A 22,449-nucleotide genomic window follows, 5' to 3' on the forward strand; every position below is an offset into this window, starting at 1 on the left:
GGCTTTAGAAACACCTCCAGGTAAGGGCATTGTGCTTGTACTACGACAGTGACATTTAAATAAATCACTTTTTTTGTTGCTTTTTCTGCTTCACAGGGATTTTTTCTCCTACATTTAATCAGATAAATGTTAAAAAGAAAGCAAAAAAAAACAATTTAAAAGTTCAACAAGGCAACATTATAGGAAATCAAAGTATGTTCTAATATCATAAAATTGCCGTTTTAATTTTTTCTCCCTGAAGTGCTCAAAGTTCCCCGGTTCTTCACACCTTGATGAAGCAGTCATTTAACAAGGGACCAGAATGCCTTCCCAGTGCCCATTTGAGTCCTTAGCCATGCCTCAATAATTCCATCTCGCGCTTTCTAAAATCTTTCCGCTGGTTAAAATTAGACCGCTCTACACAGCATGAATAATTACTTTTTGTTCTAGTGGCATATCAGGGTCAGTAAATCTATTACACATTTTAATAAGCCGCTCCACACATACACTCGACGCATGCACATGTGTACGTGTGGGCACATACTCGGTTAATGCCTCTGCATCGCAAGTCATTCACTGGAGATGAGAACAGTGAACTGAAGATTTATTACCCTATTGTCTGTGAGGTTCTGCCAGGTAATCAGACAGGCTTTAGATAAATACATCTCTTTAATTCCCAATCCTAGCAGCCTGCCCCAGTTTGTCTCCTTTCTTGATGGTGCCAATTATATGATGCATCAATGTAATTAAATGCCTATTAACTTAGTTCAAGGCTGACTGTGAGCCAGCAAAATCATGTTTACTTGTGATGAATAAATGAGCCTGCCTATATGCCAATTATTTAAAGCAAAAACATTTAAAAAAAAACAACTTTATTTTGTGTACCTGTTGACATCTCTGAATAACAAAACAGATCCATTTCCAAATAACCTTATTTTAAAGCAATAAAATAATAACTACCATGAGATGCAGTAGCTTGAGATGATGGAGTCTCATTTAAAGCTCTAAACTTCTATAAAGTTGCGGGCATGTTCTGAAATGATTTGTGGATGTAATTTAGTGATTTATACAGGGCGACAGTGCCATCTAGTGTCAGCATAAGTTATAGCCCTTAATAAAAGGACTGAAATACATAGTACATGTGAGGAAAACAAATCATTTGGCAGTTAAATATAAAAAATATAAAGCCTGAGTGAGTGCATCACAAGGAGGGAAGATGATTCCTATATTTTTTTACTTAGAAAGCAAATCTAAATGAATGATTTAAGCTTATGCAACACGGCTGAATCATTCTGAAACTAATGAATGGAGAAAAATTGGCAAGCAGTTCTTTGCAGACAACCCTGCAGGAGTATGGACACTAAAGAAAGAATAAAAACGATTGTGCTGCTATTGAAAGCAGTACAAAGCCATATGAGATGAGATGAATGTTCCTGCATGCTAAGAACGATGAGAGTATCGAATGTGTTTTATTGTTTTAATGAACCTGAATAGTGTGTGTTTTAGCCCAATCACCACAAAAAATACACTGCACTCATTACTGCTGACCTTTTCCAAAGCACAACATGGTGTTTCTCCAACCCACGATTCAGCCTGTGGCATCTATTTGTTTCATTGTGGTATGAAAATACAACTGCAGAGAGACTTCAAACTTGGCTGCCCGAGGTGATCCATCACATTGAGAATCATGCCTGTATTTATTTTTGTCAAACTTAACCTTACTGTTGTGTGACTCTGGCTAGCAGATTGTCCAAAACAAGCTGATCTAAAAGTTGTGTTATAATATAACAGTAATGTAACTGACAAAAATAAGTACAGGCACAATCCTAATTGTGATGTATTGTATTGTATTGCAAAACTCCTTAACTTGATTTTATTACCTGACTGAAAAGGAAGCGAAATTATGGCTTCTTATAAAGGTAATAAAACAATTCAAGAGTTATATATATATATATACATACATACATACATACATACATACATACATACATACATACATACATACATACATACATACATACATACATACATACATACATACATACATACATACATACATACATACATACATACATACATACATACTGTACATACATACATATATATATATGCACAAATGTTTTGCACAACTGTCAACCTCAGTGGAAAAGTCTGCCTGTTACTGTCTACATTGTATTAATTGCACAGTGTATTTTAATTTAATTGTTATGCAGGAAAGGGATATTTGTTTTATTTTATTCAAGAAGCATTTTTATTCTATATATGCAGGCAGTTTATTTTTATTTCATTTGTTTTATACATTTTGATATTGTGCAGACCTGTTAATAAATGTACCTGTGTGACATTTGGCACGAGGCTTTGTATTAAAACTGACTGTTTTTTTAAGGGTTTGCCTCAGAAAAAAATGAAGCTAACAGAGATGCTATCCTATAATGCTTTGGGGGAAACCCCAATTAAGGCACAGAAAAAATATCGAGATATATATCGAGTATCGCCATTTAGCTAGAAAATATCGAGATATGACTTTTGGTCCATATCGCCTAGCCCTAATACATATACGTTTTTTTTGCAGATTTCTCCTTCTAATAACAGGGAACACGCATATTTAACACTCTGGACAGAGAGGAAATCTAGTAAAAATGTCACCATTACTTTAAAAAACATCATCAGGAATACAAACATTTGTTCAGTAACAACATTAAAACAGGGAAAGAAAAACTAAATGACTATGTTGTTTCAGTGCAATGTTCAGGGAAACTCGGCTCTGGCATTCGGAAAGAAATGACACTTTACACCATCACTGAGCAATTGTCAGGAGCCTGGAAATGATCTCATTAGCAGTACCTGATCCAGGTGCGCCCACTTTTCATCCAGTGCTCCATCTCTCGACCTCCCCTCTGGTACGATAAAAACCTCAGCCGTGGTTGGCAAGCTTGGGAACACTGTGACCAGCAGCTGATCTTCACTGATTCCTGTGACCTTTAATAATAACAAAACCTCATTGGAAACTTGTTGGTTTTTTGTTTGTTTGTTTTGTTTTTATTGACTGGGGTAGAAATCTGTAATGCAATTCTAAAACGTATCTAAAACGGGTGTTGTCTGTATCAATGAGTAAATTCGTCCTGCTTTTTGCTTCATATATGATTGGCCTAAATACCAGTCACTGTCAAGACCCAATGCCCGGATCAAGTGGAACAAGCAAGTTCAGTCTGACACTTTTTGGTAAAGGCCAGGCCTTTTAGTCCATTTATGCCATAACCAGAGGTCTGCTGTCAGTTTCTTGCTGTAAACCATGGTATTATCTGACAAGACAGAAGGTCAAAGTGAATGTTTCATACTGAGGGCTAGTGTTGGATATATATAGAGCAGAATATCCAGGTCTTTTACATAACTTGCTGCACAGTGTCAGAGAGAAAACCAGACCCACTAAACCACAGTCAGACTGTGTTTACTTGTGTTTTGGGTATTTAGTATTTCATATCTTGACAAAGAAACGATAGCAGGGCTTTTACTGACCTACAGTGTTTTGACAAGACAGTTTAAGTCCTACTTCGGAAGGAATTTATATCTGGGTTCCCCTAAAAATTGTGCATTTATAAGTTTTTGCCATGGAAAAAGAAGAAGAATCTCAAAGAGGTAAACTGGCTTGTGGGATGACCTTACACCTTTTTTTCTATCCCTTCAATCTCTCAATGGGGATCTATGAATATGCTAATCTGGATTTACCCAAATCTCTGTGTGCCAGCAGATGACTGGCCTCTATATCACTGCCAATGATATGTAATGGCCAGTTCTAAAACTGGGCTAATTCAGCTGCACATCCTTCAACCGCAGTAGTTCTCAAGAGGAAGAAACTAAATCATGACAGGTCGAGTGAAAGTGGAAGTATCACAAAGGCATACTATTTACTCTCCAATGATTTCAGACAACATGAGGTTTAAAAACTCAGTTTGTACAACTGACAGGACCTCATGCATCCTTTAAAACAGCTAATCAAGTAACAAATATGAATCACACACTAGACAAAACCTTCAGCTTTTCCCTCTACTTGTTCAAATGTAAATCGATATCTGTTTGAGTTTCACCCACTTCAGATTATATTCCATAATAGTCTGTAACGTTTGCAGAGCTGACCTGAACCATGCAGCTCTTCACAGCTCTGCTGACGTCATCTCTCCACTCGGACATCCCGGGGTTCAGCTCATCCAGATTGGAGGAAAAAGCCAAAACATGTGACTTGAAATAATCTGTAAAACAAGAAGAAATCTCACTACTCAATCAATTTCAGATATCTAAATTAGCCTACACTCTGATTATAATCCCAGCAGTGAGGCAAGGAAACGGACAAAGATATATCTGTAGTTCTGTGGAAAACTCCCTTTTTTAATTTAATTTGAGTCCTTTAACCCTTTTATCTCCATTTTTGATATCTGTTGTTAATCCTTCCACATGAAACACAAGCGATGTCTAAACTCCCAGCTTTATTAGGCGTGGCTACAGAAAAGAGCTGGGCATTATCAGAATAAATCCCAATGATCACAGACTACTGGCTGCTCACTGGAGACCTACTGCTGCTCCTCTATCTACATATTTACTATGATCATAAAGCTACGTTTATGACCAACATTTGTGTCACTGCTTTTGGCGAAGAAATTAAAATAATTATGATTGATATTTTACCACGTAAAAGATGAGATTTAGGTTGCATTCTTAACCTTGAAACTAAACCCCAAACAAATCTGTCCTGAGATCAGGGTTTTGATGAGGTGCTGATTATTAAGTGCAGATTAAAAATTAGAATAATTTGCTAATGAAGGTTTAGGGGAAGAGATTTGTTTTCACAATATTTACTAATAATCTCTTATCTGGCATTTTTAGTTCTATCTCATATATCAGAGAATGGGGCTTTGACTTGACCAAGCCTTTCTAGTTGATCAAATAGATGAGTTTAAAGTGAAATAATTGGATCTACCTTAATTACTGATTCCAAGTGGGTATGTATACCTTAGCATTATGAAGTCATAGAAAATTTAACTAATTATCGAGTCAAGTCGTAAAAAGAGCGCTCGTCTGACTACCACAAGAGGGCGACTGTAGCACACAGGCCCTAAGTGCCGGTTTCAACTTCTCTTTAGTGATGCTCTAATATTTCACCGGCCAGTCAAATCGGTTCATCTGAAGTCCATTTACAACGTACTTTTTGTTTGAGAATGTTTCTAACTAAGTACAATTACCCAAACATATTTATAATGGAAGTTATGACTGGTTTGATTGTCCAAAAGGAGCTTCACTCCTTCCACAGCATGACAGTGGACTATCTTTTATGAAAAGTAACTTGGTAATTCTGTACCGGTAAAAGTTATGATTGTTAATTTTTAAACAGTTCAAGCAAGGAATGATTTTACACAGCTACTTTCAATAGCAGCAGCCTTCTTTCTCTTCCACTATAAATGGGTGATGGCTTTAAAGATGGGTGATGGCCAAGTCAGATATTTGGCTCATTAGCTTCATTTTACTAGTGTAACTTCACAAGGAAAATATAGAATAGGTAATTTTCTAAGCTGTGGCACAGGAGCCAATCAAATACATTTCTTGACAAATAAAATGTTTGATCATGACTGAGTGTGGCGACAACTCCAAATGTTACATCTGCAAACCATCAAGTGTTTAAGTGTGTGAATCCAGCATGACTCTGGATCAATGATGATGATCGTTTTCATAGAAATAAATTGTTTACCGGGAAATACAATACAATGAGTACAAGGGGTTAGTGTGTAATGCCTTTAGCATCTTTATATTTATTGATAATTTGTAAAGTGCTTCATTTTACAGATTATTTTACAACATGCATGAAGAATCAGCACTTGGATGAGAAAACATGAGTGTTTACTGTAATTTTTAAGGGAAGTGTGGCTGTAATTTTTAAGGGAAGTGTGGCTAAATTCGTGTTGACTTTGGCTGTCCTTTCCTACGTTTTCCTAGCATTGTAATCTGAGGATGTCTTCCAGGACAAGGTCAGTGCCAGGTGCTCCGAAAAATACATTGGAAGTCACTTTCTTAAATATCTAACCATGAGCTCAGGATTGTGTGGATTAGAAAAATCCTCCCTGTTTTCTGCAGAAGTGAACAGTTTTTTCGCTGTGTTACAGCTTTATGGAAAGTGACCAGCAGAAGCTGGATGACGTCCAACAAAATATGGATATTAGGACAATCTGCAGACCAGGACCCTTTTCATAATTATTTAATTATTGCTTATTCAATAACTGAGCAATTTGTACTGAAACTCAGAAAACACCCGCAAATGAAAGTTGTAAAATGTGGCTTCGAGATGATTAAAAAAACAACAAAACAAACAACAGAATTAAGTTGTTCCCTGCCAAAAAGCTAAATGTCATAAAAACTTTTTACAACTGCACATCCAATTTCTAAGTGAGGGTTGGACTGGCTGTGTACATTTGCCACCAAATGTGTTCTGATATTCATCTAAGTGTAAATAATAGTCATGCGCAACATGTTTAGCCTGGTAACACACAAACAATTTCAGTTTATTGTGTCTTTATTAAAACACACCCTTTAAACATTCACAATGCTGGTGCAATAAACAAGTGAACCCACTGACTAACTGCTTAATTGAAAGTTAAAGTCGGTAGTTTGCTCACATGGAGTCCAGTTGATTATATTACCGTTTGATTAATACACGAAACGCACCCATTTTAAGTTGCTGTTAATAAGTTATGCTCTTAAACAGAGGCATCTATTATTGTGAACCACAACTTGCAAAAAGGAGATATCTGAAGACATATGATCAGGACTAGTTGATCTGCCTCTAACTGGAAAGGGATACAAAATCATCATCATCCCACAGTTAAGACAAATCTATAAATGGAGACAGTTTGGTAATGTACCCAACCAGTCAAAGTACAATGAAGAATCTCCAATGAAGTAAAGACAAATCCACAAGTAACAGCTAAAGACTTGAAGCTTAGTTGAAGTTGGTTAAAGCAGCAGGACAATGAACATATGAATCAAAGTAAATCCAGCACAGAATGGCCTCAGAAAAATGAATAGCAGTCTTTCAGAGTGGGAGAGTCAGAGCCCAGGGCTTAACGGGATAGAGATGGTGTGGAGTGACCTCAGGAAACAGTTCACACCAGGTATCCAACAGATCTCTCATAGCTGGAGCTGTTCCGTAAAGAGTTATGATCACAATTTCCTGACTGCTGTGCGGGTCTGACACAGGGCTATCGAACGCGCTTGTTTGAACTGAGGGCTGCCAAAGGAAGTACTACCTGTTATTAAACCCGAGTTCACAATAGTTGTGTTAATTAAAGCGATCTGAAATTATAAAAGTTCGTCAATTATCAACTTAAGAACACTGTATGCCTATTATTGTGACTTTGATGAAGACCAGATCACATTTTATTCCAAATTAATGTATAAAAAAGTTAATTTCAAAAGGGTTCAAATACCTTTCCTTTGTTTTGCATACTCTATATACTTTGTATACCAAACTGACATATGACGTATGGAAGCTTGAAGCTGAAGGGTAGATCTCAAATAAGGCACTTCTTGCACAGGAGAGAGGTAAAGTGGAATTGAGTAGCCCCAAGCCACCCTCTAACCGGCATGAAAAGAGTTGTTCACTCATAGATGAAAAGAGAGTAGTTGAACTGTCTCTCTGTGGTATTTTGACCAAAGCATGTCTCAGACATTTCATTAATATCTCATGAAACTGTGTCATCTTGAGAAAAAAGGCCATAACCTACTTCTTTTTTTTTTTGAAGAGTATATTTACCGTAAACTGCCACCCTCATTTGGTCCTGTCGGACAGTATTGCCAGCTGAAGCTTGAACGGTGACACTGTGACTTCCTTCTTTGGAGAAAGTGAAGGAAATTGCTCCTTCCAGGGTCAAGAGAGGCTAAAATGCAGAGACATGAGTTATAACCATCTGTTATTCATCATGTCCCTCAGTAAATAGGTGGAATGTCCCTGAATAAGAAACAAGGGCTTACCTCTGTTTTGTTATCAAACCACCAGAAATAAGTGACTGTTCCCACATTACTGGGTTGCAGCGATGTGGTGAAATTTACCGCTTTGTTCTTGACAACCACCAAAGGAGCCAAGAGCTGCACCTGCTCAAGCTGACCTTTAGAGAGAGAACACATGAACTGCAAAGTCACTCCTTTTATTAAAACATGGCTAAATATAAAGCCTCCCTGGTGCTCAAAAGTTCAGCAGAGGCCATGTTTGTAATAATATTTTGGCACAACAAGGGACCGCCTGGAACCGTGGATGCTTTTGCACTGCAGGACTGTTAGAGAAGGGTCTGTAGATGGTCTTTATGGCTCTTCCAGCTAAATATCACTGTCATTAGAATGCATTATGATAAGTTGAATGAGTTCACCAGCTGAGCATGGCAAAGCTCAGTGTTTTAGTGCAAAATTAGACTGAGTGGCACTCAGTGGCACAATTTTCTAACCTGATTTTAAATGATACGTCAGTTTGAAGAGACATCTTGAGCTATTTTCCAATCCCGAGTGTGATTTATTATTCTTTTCTTAAGAGAAGCTCATACGTTCTGTAGTTTCAGCCGCATATTTTGAGCCTGTTGGTTTCTCATTGTACATAATTAGCTGAAGTAAAAAAAACTGTGAAGATTAGCATACAGTATAGTCATTTTTTATCATTAACCAAGGCGATGAACCACTCACTAATTAACCTCATTCTGAGACAGAAAACATGCCATGCGCTGTGAACCTTTTGACACCATATCCACCTTTGAAGTAACTAAGCATCATGTGAATTAGCATGTTTTAGGAACAACTTGTACATTTTTTTTAGACTCACAGGAGATGTGTAGGTAGAGCGCGACCCTTTCGAAGCCCAGATTGTTGCTTGCTGTAGCTGAAACTTGGTAGATGCCAACTTTATTGTATATATGCTTGACCCCGTCCTCGATGGAGCTTATGTTAACATAGGATATAGCGGTCCCATCCCCAAAGTCCACTGTTATACTTGTCATGGAGCCAAGACCCTTCAAAGAGAAAACACGACAGTGTCAATCATTAACTAACCTCGGTTGTCTTGCAGTTTCTTTGCTGAGTCATAGAAAATGCACTTTCCATAATAGCTACAAGAATGAGGTCATGTTGTATATCATGTCAGTGCATATTTATATGATATGCTGATGCTCAAGCCTTGATGCTTTCTTTCCGACAGCATCTTGATATATAGTGCATTAAAGAAAAAAAAACACGCAATCCTTAAGTATCAGTCTTTAAAGCAGGAAGTGGCAACTGGTAGATGAACCAATACAGCATAAAAGTATGGAGACGAGTTTCAGGGCAATGCTCCCCTGAAGATAATATTCAAAATGTTAAATGGTGACTTTATTTCAGTTTTTCAGAAAATGTATGCATTCAATCAGGCAGTTAATGTTCTTAAAAAGGTGTCCATTAAAACAAATCATGATTTTTTGTTGCCTAAACTTAATCATCCTGCAATTGAAAACAACACTAGGTAGAAAATGAAAATGCATTATTATTATTATAACTTTTATTTTGGTTTGAGGTCAAAGGTTGTCTTAGACTTAGACTTTTATCAAGACTGATGTGTCTTGACATTCCATATGTACAGATTATTTCTACCATTGGCATCCTAAACAAGTTAACGCAACTTATAGATATTCCCTTCCACGCTCTCCTCTCTCTGCAGTGCTTCTTCCTCGCTGCATCTATCACACTCATTTCAAAAGCAAAATTTATGCCATTCATTTTTCAGTGAATAAAAGAAAAGAAAAAATCCACATAATAAGCAGTAAACTGTTGACTGTAAGCCAGTTACTGTAGACCAGCGCTCCCCAGATCCAGTCCTCGAGGGCTGCTGCCGCACATGTTTCCCTGTGTCAATAAACTTGTTCAAATGATCACCACTGGCTGTTTATCAAGGTCTGCACAAGTCTGTTAATGGCCCGTCCATTTGAATGAGGTCTGTTGGAGAAGGGAAACATCTAAGACATGCAGTCCCTCAAGGACTGGAACGGAGGGCTACTGCTGCAGAGTTGGCAGAACGTCGGGATAAGCTCCAGCAGATGCTTGTGACCCTAAATAGGAATAAGCGGATATGGATGAATGCTGTCGACTTTTGGTTACGATCCAGACCTGAATGAAAAGAGCTGTGTCCTGTGCAGTCATTGTCACCCACTATGGGCCTACAACCTCACCTGACATACAAGTGACTGACTCTAGAGAGGGGCTTTTATGAGGCACTAACTGATAGAGACATACATAATGGACAGTTTATCTGCCACAGTTCAGGAAATAGCTGAAATGCAATCAATCACAATAATGTGAAATCTGTTGTCTATGGCAGTAATCTTTTGTAGTGATAGCAGAGATGGACCTTCAGACATCCTGTGAATGTGTTGAACAATGTAAAGCAGAGACAAAACATCAGTGGACCTGTAACATATATATATTTATTTCAGCCTTTCTAAAGCAATAACATATTACAGTTATTGCCATCTCCCAGTGTTTCTCAAAACAAGGTCAGTTTACCTTCACAATTATAAGAGTTATTGTATGAGCAATAACCAATTGTCGAATCACTGTTTTTCACGTCTCAGTTTGTTTTTTTTTGATTGTCATTTGTTATTGGGACAGCTTATTTGCCTTTAATGGACGACCCACGACTTAATGCACATTGCCACCGTTATTGCTTGAATGTAATAAGTACCTCTTCCAGGAAGACCAAGAAGGTGACATTCTTCCCCATTGTTGCTACCAATGTTCCCTCGCTGGTGAAGAGCTGCAGACCCCTGGGAGCCTGACTGGGACACCTTTGATGCCGGGGGCTGAACTTGAAAAGACTTCCCTCCGTACAGTTGTTAGACAAAGCCTTGCGATATCTGGAGTTGACAGATGAGCACTGTATGTTAAAAATCAGATCAGACATTTTCAACAGGAAGACATTCTAACAGCTATAGAGATCTTTTATTGATCTTGAGATCCAGGTATTTACACATTATATAAACCACAAATATAGATTTGTTATCCATTATTTCCTTTAAATTACACTGTTTTCTAAGCAATATTCTAGCACTGGAGTTCAAAAACCGCAGTTCCTCCAATGGCCACTTGAGCATTTATGCTATGAATGCTCAGGCTGCTCAGGAATGAGGTCTTGAAATTCTGTTTAATTCTTGCGCTGGACAGTTTTCATTTTATTTATTTCTCTAAAAAAAACCATCAGTCCACATTGACACCTAAAATGCCCAGCTTTAAAGAACCTTACGGTTATTTTCCCTATAGTTTAATTCTCTGTTCATGACAGCTATGCATACAGTGGATTTTGTATACCCTTTTAGGTTTTAAAGTCACATCATGCATGCTCATGCAGATTGAGAAACTGAGTTAAGACCTACTGGGGCACTTACCTATATCGTTTTTGTTTAATCGGATTGCATTATATGAACATTGAATCTGGACTCAATAGGATTTGGAATCAATGGATTGAATTTAAATATATTTGGACTGAATTGCATCTTTCTTACTTGGACCATATTGAACTCATTTTAAGTCTAAAACAGTCTAAAACACCTCAGTATTACTTTTATTACTGTTGCAATACAACTGAATTGAGTTGAACTGAACATTTCATGAGTATTGCAATAGCCATTTTGCAGGGTTATCACTAACCAAGTTATTAGTTAGTCTCATATTCAGTGGGAAATGATTGAATAGGAATCACTGTTCACAGATTTTAAAAAGACATGTTTTCTTGTGCTTTAAAGCTTTCATGGAAAGTGCATTGTTCGCAAACTGCCATTTCCACAAGGAATAGTCGCTTCTGCTGCCTTTTTCCCCTCTACCATTCTTCTGTACAAGCACATCAGACATACCCTGTTGTGTTGAGGAAGCTGTCCCCTGTTACACAGTCTCGTGATGTTGCTGAAGGAACAAACCAAAAAGCTGGAGTGCAGCTCCCGTCAGTCCGTCTCTCAAAGCCATAGTCACTGTTTCAGTGGAGGAAACATACACGCATAGCTGTGATCAAGTTCAGTTACAATTATTTTTAAACTTTAATTAAAAACATTTAGTTACGATGAAATCAACAGATGCAGAACCTAATTATTCTAGGCGAGAGAAAAGCTCTTACACCAGCTCGGGGTATTTGAGGTTCGATGTTTTATGGATAAAAGTTTTGGAGTAGCTAATTTGTGAGTTAACAAAAATGATTACAGCCTGGGAAAGTCAGAGACATCATATTTCTTTCACCAGGTTTAGGGAAACAGTCTCGGGAGTGATGAGACTTTCAGCAGTAAAGTGGTGTTAATATTTTGTGCTGTCCGATCAGGACCAAAGGAATAAAATGTTCAAGTATTAAACCAATACTTATGAGACACGGGGCAAAGCTCATGACAAAGTAAAGGATTAAAGTGCATCTCCACAAATCAACAGTTAAAATAAACTAAAATAACTTCTGGTAACATCATTTGTTTTTACCTATTTCAATTCTAAGGCCAGAAAAATGCAAAAAAAAAAAAAAAAAAAGATCTGTGAATTTTAAATTATAACTGAAAGTCTCCTTCTGTTATGTCTTTGGTTTGCTTCATAGACTCTACACCGCTTGAGACTGATAAAGTCTTGTACATTTAATGAAGAGAAAAAAGTGTTGCTTTGGAGAAGGAACTCACCACTCAAAATCGGCCTCTGTGCAAGGGCAGGAGTCTGACATCTGGGAAATATACTGATCTCTGGCCTTGACACATTGAACATTCGCTCTTAGCTTTTGGAAGATTCTCTTCATTCCCATGATGCACATTTCCCCCTGTAATAAATAATGCATCATAAAAGTAGAAAGTTCTTTCTATTTGCCTTCTAACATTGATTGTGTACCAAAAATGAAAGGACTTATTTTGACATCAGTGAATTAATCTTGGTACAGTATTTTTAATAGTTGATTATTTTCACATATCCAGGATTTTTAACACAACATTGTGATGGAACATGGTCTGATTCTTGTATGAAGCAAGAAATGCTGACTTTTTAACACTTCTCTAAACCAGTCAGAATAATTTTGGATGCTGCAAATCTCAAGGTGCAGCGATGGTGGGCTTGCAAATGAGTGCTTAGGGGGTTGTGGAGTGGAGGTGGGAGTACTAGGTTGTTATTTTTTTGAGCAAGCAGGAAAGCATACAGTAAAACCCTTGTTGGGAAGCAAGGACAAGCACAGATGGGAATTTAAAATTCTAAGGACTGTGTACTTAAGATGACCTGATTTATGAACACAGACACATCACGATCATTTTTAAGACCTCATAGCTCCATATTTTCCCAGTAGAACACTTCGCTTGCAGACTACAGTTTTTACTAGTGGCTCCTAAACTTTGCAAACGTAGAATGAAAGGGACAACCTTCAGCTATCGGCTTCAGAAACCCTCTCTAGCTTTAAGAGTGGGCTCAAAACGATTTGGGTTGGCTTGGGTGACCCTGTGCCAGCATTTAACTTGTGCTGAGCCCCTCAGGGATATTTCTCCCCTGCTGTCTTTACTCTCCATATACCCACAAGTTAACCTTTGCTATCATGAAGTGTGTGTGTGTGTGTGACCTTTTTTCCTTCCCACACCAAAAGTTTCACTGGCGTAGTTCTTGCTGGTGTCTCTACCCTGTCATTTCAACACCTACTTGGTCAAGCGAGATGCCAGGCTGCTTGTTACCTTTGCACCGTGGTCTGCAATGCTATGAATGCTCAGGCTGCTCAGGAACGAGGTCTTGAAATTCTGTTTAATTCTTGCGCTGGACAGTTTTCATTTTATTTATTTCTTGAACTTGTTTTTTAAGCTATTAACAGAAATAAGACAGAAAATTGCTTCAAGTGAAGAGGATTTGGAAAACACGATGGAACGTTGTGAAGTAAATGGGAATTGGAAAGTTCCTACCAACGGGCGAGATGCTGCCCTACCTCATTGTGTAACTGCCATGTCAGATAGTCTTTCGAAGTACACCGTCGTTGGAAAATGCAGCGGAAGTCAATCTTGACTAGTTGCCACTCAGACCGATGACTGAAATGACCAAATATCCTGCATGAAAGAGTAAAAAAACAAGGTCAGAGCATTTGCTATATAGGCCAGATTCTTCTAAGTCTTCATAAGGGTAATATATAATTAGCCCGTGCAGTAATTAACACACTATAAAACGCATCAGCGTCTCATAGCTTCTTGGTATCTTACGTCATTATGAGAATGTCCTCTCCAGGCTCCCCCAGCACCCCGTCAACATAGAGTGGAGAAGAGGTGAAGCTATATTTGTCCCAGTTTTTGCCCTCATCAAAACTCAGCCTGGGGGAGACACACACATCACAGATGGAGCTGAATTCAGTAAGAAACAGCCTTTGCAAGAAAGACGCTTCCTTCCAGATTTCGAATATGAGTACAATTCCTAAAAAAGACATGGAGAACCTAACGTAAGAGTCTTACCAAATGTGTCTTATCGGCAGAGGTGTGTGTCTGATGGCCACCAGAGATCCTCCTTGATTCAGGAAAAATACACTATACTCTTCCTGAAACACCTGTGCACACAGCCAGCTTTTGGTTAAGACATACACTGATTCCGACACAATAAACACACAAGAAAGGCGTAGAAAATACAACTGTTACTTTTGCAAATGTGACTGACATGGAAAACTGAAGATAAAAAAAAAAAAAAAAAAGCTGACAGTGAAGGCAGACTACTAATTGTGTTTTTTTTTAACTCTATTCTGATAAAGCCTAACCTTGTAATATATAATTTGACATTTTACTCTATTTTACGTAATTAATTTTCAAGGAGAGGACAGCTCTTTGTTGAACGGATTAAAATAATTAAAATAAAACTGAACATACTGAGGATAATGATGCATTTAAAAAGTGCAGTTCCAGGAAATTACAATATGAACCTGCGAGTGAGGTCCTCCTCTTACCTCTCTCCAGGTGTTTCCAGCGTCAGATGTGATGAAAATGCTGACATTAGTACTGACCAGCTCAGGTCCAACCACACCTGAACACAGATCAATAGAGAACAACACTAATAAAAAAATGTTGCACCTTTATTTCAAGGATTATTTCAATGTCTCTCCACTGAGGTATCAAGGAACAGATGTGGAAGAAAGGATTTCATTTCACTTTTTTTAACTGTTGTCAGGTGAGAAGGACGGTGCTGGTGAAGGTGCTAAAAAACCGACATGGCTGAGAGTCCTCGGGGATATGATCAAAAAGTAAACAACAGTACGTTCATGCAGATTTACATGCTGATCAAATCTCACCTGATGCTATTATAATTCCTGGAGCTGAATCTTTGCTGACAATGTTTCCTGAAGCGTAAGGGTTCTCCGACACGTGAAGGTGGAGATGCAACGAACAGTAAGGCTGCCAAGCAATAAGGAGATTAGCTCGCAGGAGTTGAAATGTGAAAATGAAAATATTGGTACCGTACAGAGTTGATTTATGTTCAGAACATAAGGAATGCCAATGGAGATTTTAATTGGCAAAACACACTGAAACATGATGTTTTTTGTTTTTTACATTTTTTAACATTGTAAAAAAGCAATACCTGAGTTTTGAGTGCTAAAATAATCACTTTTTAACACATAAGCCAACATGACAAAGTCATGTGTGTATTCATCATCAAGCGTGTCTCATATCTACTCGTCTGGCCAGCCTCACGCATCCACTTCATGGACATTCATTATAACTAAAATGGGTATTCACAGCCACAGCCCCACACAAGCTTGAATTATTACCTATATGAAAGAGCAACAAGTATTAAAGTAGTTAAATTAAATTAAATTAAAGTAAATTAAATTAAGAACAATATTTTTAGTTTTTAATATTCTTTCGTGCCATATGGCTGATAAACTGAAATGTTTTAATTGAAGTAGTAGGCCTAATGCCTGATGACAGCTTCCACTACTGAGGAATTATACATTTTTTGGCAGTATAAACTTAGTATGATCATTTTAAAACCTTTTTAGATGCAGTTATGTTGAGCATTTGACAACCTTAACCCCTACTAATACAGATACAATTATATTTTATTTCATTTAAAGTGTTCACTATAAATTGAAAATAAAAAAAAAAACATTTTTTATTGCATAAAACTATTTTACTTTAGTGTTTTGATTATGGGGCTGGTGGAGAGGTCTTAGAAATGTACATATCACACATGAAACATCAGGAATTAAGGGGATAAAAATGCCGGTAACTAATAAGTAGGCTTGCCAAACTTGTCAAAAATGACATCAAACTTTATGAAAAGTCTTTTGAGTTGGTGACATAAACAGAGCTGTGTTGCTATGAGACGGGTTTACTCAGTCTTTGACCATGTTACAGTATGGTGTGAGTCAGTGCAGTATTTTTCAGAGCACATAATGGAAATCCAAATAACCACATCACTGCTGTCAGTGGCCCACTTACTTGTTCACAAAAGACCTTGTTTCCGTGGAGATCGGCTGCTGGAGCCTGAAGAAGACGCCAGTCTCTCCCCTTGTTGTATGTGATATAAGTTTTCACTTGGTTCTCCACAACTTTATTTGACAGGAACACCCCTTTAATCCCAGCAACCTGCAAACATGAGAGCACGGGAGCAGAGAGCGGGGAAAAAATAACAATAAAGCAAGAGTGGGGGGTTAAAAAAAATAAATAAATAACTGTAAATTATTCAAACTTAAGTCAAGCTGAAGGCCTAGTTGGGAGAGGAAAGGCTGTCTGACAGTGATAGCTTTTCTGACATCGAGCACTATTTTGGACCATCTGTAGGACTGTAGAATCAAAACAACATATGGCACAGCCCTGAGATATTTCTTCTTTGTATTTGTGCAGAGATGTAGAATCGCACACAGCTATGACTTGTGTTCACATTTCTCCTCCCCTTAAATAAATCTTTGCAGTAAGAAAGAGCATTTTATAAGCAGGATTGTGTGCAGAGGTCATATCAGCAACTGCTGGTGGCTATCGTTGGTGTGTGTTTGCAACAACATGATCTTTCACTGCTGGTTGAAAATGAGGATAATCCAGAGTGATGCTTACATGTGCAGTGACTGGAACCTCATAGTAGATCTGTCAACACAGATAGATGCTCAGAGCACAAGTTAAAGCTGCTATTTAGCCCATGTTGTGATTGTGGTTTGTGTTTAAGGCGTATTACAGTATCTTTGGACGGAACAGACCAAATGTTCTCTTTCTGCAACAATACTGTCACATAAAAAACATAATAAAAACAGCCGTATAGAAATTATGAGAAAGATGCTAGGATGCTACCAATAAAATCAAATGTGTCAATCTGGACACATTTTAAAGACATCTGAGCAGAGGACACCCTTAAAGACCAAGAAATAAATAATTTGTGAAGTTTGCCATTTCTGTTGCTGACCATTGCGTCTAAAATGGGAAATTAAATTTGTATTGTGCTCTCAGTTCGGGCAATGCTTTCAATTTTACATTCACAGAAATGCACATGAAAAACATGTAGATATGGGTAGAAACTGATGTGTGTAAGTTGAAGATGGATGTAATGGATAATAGTCTATTTTGTTTCAAAGTTTATTTAGACGGGACATGCATATTAATTAACACTACATTAAGCAGTGTAAATACACCGAGTTTAGCAGAAATGCTAGTTTCCACCCGCAGTCTCCACAAACAACCAGACACACTCACACCTACGGGCAATTTAGAATGATCAATTTACCTAGCATGCATGTTTTTGGAATGTGGGAGGAAACCAGAGTACCCGGAGGAAACCCACGCAAGCACGGGGAGAACATGCAAACTCCACACAGAAAGACCCTGCTGGGCCTGGGAGTCGAACCGAGAACCTTCTTGCTGTGAGGCAACAGTGCTAAACACTAAGCCACCATGCTGCCCTATAATAATAAACTGATGAACATCAAACAAACCAGATAAATAAACAGTCCAGCTTGTTAATAAAGAGTAAGAGTTTCATTGTTCTCAGTCTACAGGGATCTTAAACAGATAAACAGACAATCCTCTAACTTAAGCAGCACATTTGGGGACTTTGAGACGGTACGTATTTGTCATGTTTGGTTAATTAATAATGCAAATAATTACTCAGTTATCAATACTGCAGCTCTTGGTTTCCTTTCAGTCGATTAACCACTAACCCTGGGGCTAATGTGGAAATATACAAATGATATACAAATGATGTGAGGATGAGCGAGGAGTTACAAAAGCAGTGTACTCCACTGCATAATAGCACATCATTTAGCTTCTTTTTTTTTTAATTTGACTGATCACTGCTCAAATTGGTTTCTGAATTTTTAATAAGCAAATATAACAAGAAGTAATTGTAAATATTCATGAATATGATACTGGAGATTGCAGCAGTTACAAAACCGGGCCGGTAATTCCTCAATGAAACATGTAACCAGATGACAGGAGCAGCCTACCTCATAAAGGTCTATCATGACGTTGTCCTCTGGACCTCCACTGCTCACCACGTCCTCCAGCATCAGCGTGAAGAGCAGCCCTCTGGACTCAGACATGTACAGGTTGTAGGAATCATTCTGATGCCAGTCCTGGATCGCTGCCACCACCTGGTTATCATCTGTGCTGATTATCTGCAAATCCTGAAGATATTGAATTCATAAGGGGATGTTCCCGTTTGGATTACTCACCTAGCCAGAAATCAACAAATGGTGTAAAGAAAAAAATAAAAACCTGGGAATTGTGTTACACACTGTAGCCACACAGGCTAGATTTGTCACGTCTTGACATCATTCATTAAGGATCCACAGCAATTAGGCCTCAGGCAGTGCATGCTGCGCACTAAAATTAAATGCAGGATCCATTTAATTTTACTCAACCTTGTATCCAGAATAAAGCACAGTGGGTGATGTGCGTGCTTATCAAGGAGATTTCCACAATATACATGGCTGGGTGGATAGACAGACACTTACAAAGATATATCGAAACAACTCTGTGGGCACTAAAGCTCTCCTGTTGTCATGATACTGACTCCCAAATCACTAAGCTACCTCACTATTCTTCTGATAAATGAAAACCAGTGCAGTTTAGTGCAGAATAAAAATGTTCTTTTCTGCCTTCAAATCTCTTTTGAGAAAAAAAAAAAACCTCAAGGTTTACTTTTCAGCTGAATATGAGCTGATACAGATGAGATGATCTCTGTATATGTCCTCAACAAACAGCGGGTGTTTATGAAATAAATCAATTTAAAATAAAATGCCAATGTGGGGAAAACAATTTAATTTTGCCAGGACTGTGACTGCTTAAAATCATTTCAGAAATCCATCACAGAAAGCTTGAAACCATGAAAAAGCTTGAAGATTATTCAGCAATTTTCTTACCTTTGGAAGGGTGTATTTTGGAAGTTTCATTGGGTAGAAAACATTTCTTTTATAGGACACATAATGGACAGGCTGGCCACCGATTGGCACCTTCAAAAGAAATACAGAAAATATTCATGAATATCCATCCAAAAAACACTGATCGTTAGAGCCTTGCGTTATAACAGTCCAACCCACCAATCACAACCTTTGCTTTGTCACTAATTAGGATGCAGAATGTTGTAGCGTTTAATTGTAACAATAATAATAAAAATAAAAAAATAAATAAAAAAAAACGTGATTCCATTTTCACCACATCCTTCCAAACATAATGGGCCCTTTTATTTAATGGAAAGCAGGGATGTACATTAAGATGTGGCTGAATGCGTTGACTTTACAGCTTTTAATTGTCTTTTAATGAAGCCAGACCTTGCAATAAAAACCCACCTGGATGAAAACGTATTCATCCTGAACCACGAGGGAATTGGGAATGATAAATCCAGGGAAAGGCTTGCCCTTGTTTCCATCAGAGCAGTTTTGAAGTTTGCAAGTTATGTACTGCGACCCTGGGGGCAAGCAAGAAAAGAATGCTAAATGCAACACAGACAGAAGCAAGCGAGCCTCTGTAGTTTACAATCAAGGTTTCACACTGCTTACGTTCACGGTCTGAAGTGAGACACAGAGACAAGATTTTGAAGGCCATGCCTTATTCCCCTTCAGAGATAAAGCAGAGTCTGTCCCAGAGTGTAAGCATCAGCTAAATGAAAAGGTCTCTACAGGGATGGGGCATTAACACGCAAGGCTGTATAACCCGGACCACCTGCCCCACCTCCAACCTTCAGCCTAGTGGCCAAGAAAAGAGCCAAGATGCATCATAGCAATTGGAATATAAATTGAATCATTCAATTCAGAATTTCCAAACAGCCAGTTCAGGTGATGACTAAAAGTCTCCCAAATAAATCGGGTTGTTAGAGTTACTACGGTAACATGATGGTGTCAATTCTTAGTCATCCAGGACATCATAATCCTAAAACAGATGGCAGCTACAGTAGGTTTTTTTTTCAGGTGTCTTAAATTCAACATGATGAGTAATATTTTGAAATAACTCACGTCCATCAGAAATGCTGATCTCTAGGTGAATCATTCCTTGCTCTTTGTCCAAACCCAGCCTGGACCTAAAACATCATGACAGACATCTAATGAACACTTTTCTACTTAAAGACAGCAGGGTGTGCTGTGCAATATTGTTACTAAGGAAAATGCATTCAATGTTTTTTGTTTTTTTTCCCCCGAATCTTTAGCTTTTAAGTTTTTAAAAAGGAAACAATGTTGTCAGAAACCATTAAAATATGTTTTGAACATATATCTGTCTCTACTTCAAGGTTCTGGCAGCTTTCTGCAGATCTGCTAATACACAGAACCAAACACAGAGCTAAAGTTATAATTAAACGTATTGCAAATGAGAGCTAAAAAAAATAAAAAGTAAAGAAATAAAATACAATAAAATATACTTGCATATTTGCACTAATGTTAAATGGCAATCTAATGCCAATTAGATTTGAACAAAAACTGTTTTCAAGGTGAATAAAAATATCTATCTCTGGAACATATATCTCGCACAAAAGAAATGCATTGCATACATTTACAAATGATTAGCATTGAACCTAATATATAATGTGGCCAATGCAACTTGATATATGTACACTGTATTCGCCTGCACATATTATCATGGAATATCGAGAAAAGGAGATCACAAAAAAATCTTTCAGCTTTTCACAGAAAATATGCTCCTGACTAACATCTGGGGTGGGACTCATCACCGTGGTAACCGAGGCGGTGGAGGAAAAACATGCTGTTATCTCTAGCGCCACAAAATGTTGACACATAGAACAAACACACATACATGTATTCTACACACACGCACACGCACACACACACACACACACACACACACACACACACACCCACACATACATACACACATACACACATACCGGTACACACATACACACATACATACATACATGCATACATGCATACATGCATACATACACACCACACAGAGAGTAAAGCCTGTTATCAAATTAACTCAGTTTTTCAGAGATCTTGGGATTGTGAAACACTGCCTTATGTGACTCCTGCAAAGCATAAACAGTTTTATGGCAAGCAGGGTCTGCCGTCTCCACTGGATCATATACAAGCGTGACTACCTTCTCACAGTCTGGTGACACACTGTACAGCGGAGGATAAAACAGATATACGAATCTCTACTCTATTCATAATTCAAGAGAGTTCTGTTGCAGCAGTTCACAAAATTCCCAAAACACTCTTAAATTATGAAAATATACAGTGTGCTAATTAAATACCCAAAGTCAATACTGCATTGTCTCCTCTGACAGCCTTTAACAGTGTCCCTTCTATTTGTTTCTTCTCTTCCCTATGGCTACGGTCAAAGAAATACACTTAATCATAATATCTTTTGTGTGACAAAATGTATGCATATATTACTTATTCCAAGAATTCCCTTGTGATGTATCACATTTTTTGGAAAGTTGAATTTTACACCCTGTTAGGGATCACTGACTCATTATCTCTAATCACAGTCTTTGCATTTGCCATGAAACATCAGTCTATTCTTAACATACTGTGGCTTCATCAAGCCAAAATGCTTCATCATCTATTTTACTGCTGTGAGGCACATTTCAATAAATTGGAAATATGTGTAATTATGACCAAACGAGAGCAAAAAGTGACATTTCGTCCAAGTTCATTGGCCATAAAAGATGCAGCTGTGCCCCTCACAGCTAATAATACTGACTTAAAAAAGCCTGAAGGTCATTTGACCTGTGCTGCAGGTTTTGTGTATATTGTACGAATCATCACTTTCACTCACTTGATCTTAAGATTCTTGATTGTGGCTGTTACTGTAAGTGTAGAGTGATGCAAGTGACCACTTGTTGTATTAATATCAGCTGTTGTGACAGAAGATGGGTTTCTTTTCATTTTCCATACTGCGTCTGAACTATAATATAAAAAGCCCCCCATTCTGCTTCCCTCAGCACTATGTAATTGCCTCACAGCTCCATCTCTTTTAATAGACTTTCTGTCAAATACTTCATCCAATTCTATCA

At 37.9% G+C, this 22,449-nt stretch overlaps 1 protein-coding gene across 2 annotated transcripts in view; it reads right to left on the reverse strand.

Annotated features, from left to right (window-relative positions):
• The window catches only part of LOC133463978 (VPS10 domain-containing receptor SorCS1-like), a 63,744-nt gene that overhangs the window by 5,126 nt on the left and 36,169 nt on the right, over positions 1-22,449 (reverse strand). Inside the window, exons 6-23 of one of the 2 annotated variants that reach the window (XM_061745841.1) lie at positions 20,429-20,493; positions 19,766-19,884; positions 19,340-19,429; positions 18,422-18,601; positions 16,431-16,577; positions 15,281-15,383; positions 14,939-15,015; positions 14,457-14,548; positions 14,211-14,318; positions 13,943-14,060; positions 12,675-12,808; positions 11,880-11,993; positions 10,715-10,886; positions 8,828-9,014; positions 7,993-8,126; positions 7,775-7,898; positions 4,114-4,226; positions 2,824-2,958 (exon numbers count right to left, since the gene is read on the reverse strand). In XM_061745841.1, coding sequence (XP_061601825.1) covers positions 2,824-2,958; positions 4,114-4,226; positions 7,775-7,898; positions 7,993-8,126; positions 8,828-9,014; positions 10,715-10,886; positions 11,880-11,993; positions 12,675-12,808; positions 13,943-14,060; positions 14,211-14,318; positions 14,457-14,548; positions 14,939-15,015; positions 15,281-15,383; positions 16,431-16,577; positions 18,422-18,601; positions 19,340-19,429; positions 19,766-19,884; positions 20,429-20,493 — 2,212 coding nt within the window. The remainder of the gene's footprint in view (positions 1-2,823; positions 2,959-4,113; positions 4,227-7,774; positions 7,899-7,992; positions 8,127-8,827; positions 9,015-10,714; positions 10,887-11,879; positions 11,994-12,674; positions 12,809-13,942; positions 14,061-14,210; positions 14,319-14,456; positions 14,549-14,938; positions 15,016-15,280; positions 15,384-16,430; positions 16,578-18,421; positions 18,602-19,339; positions 19,430-19,765; positions 19,885-20,428; positions 20,494-22,449) is intronic. The other variant, XM_061745842.1, reaches the window with a different exon arrangement.

Source organism: Cololabis saira, chromosome 17 (assembly GCF_033807715.1).
Source record: "Cololabis saira isolate AMF1-May2022 chromosome 17, fColSai1.1, whole genome shotgun sequence".
NCBI classification, from domain to species: Eukaryota; Metazoa; Chordata; class Actinopteri; order Beloniformes; family Belonidae; genus Cololabis; species Cololabis saira.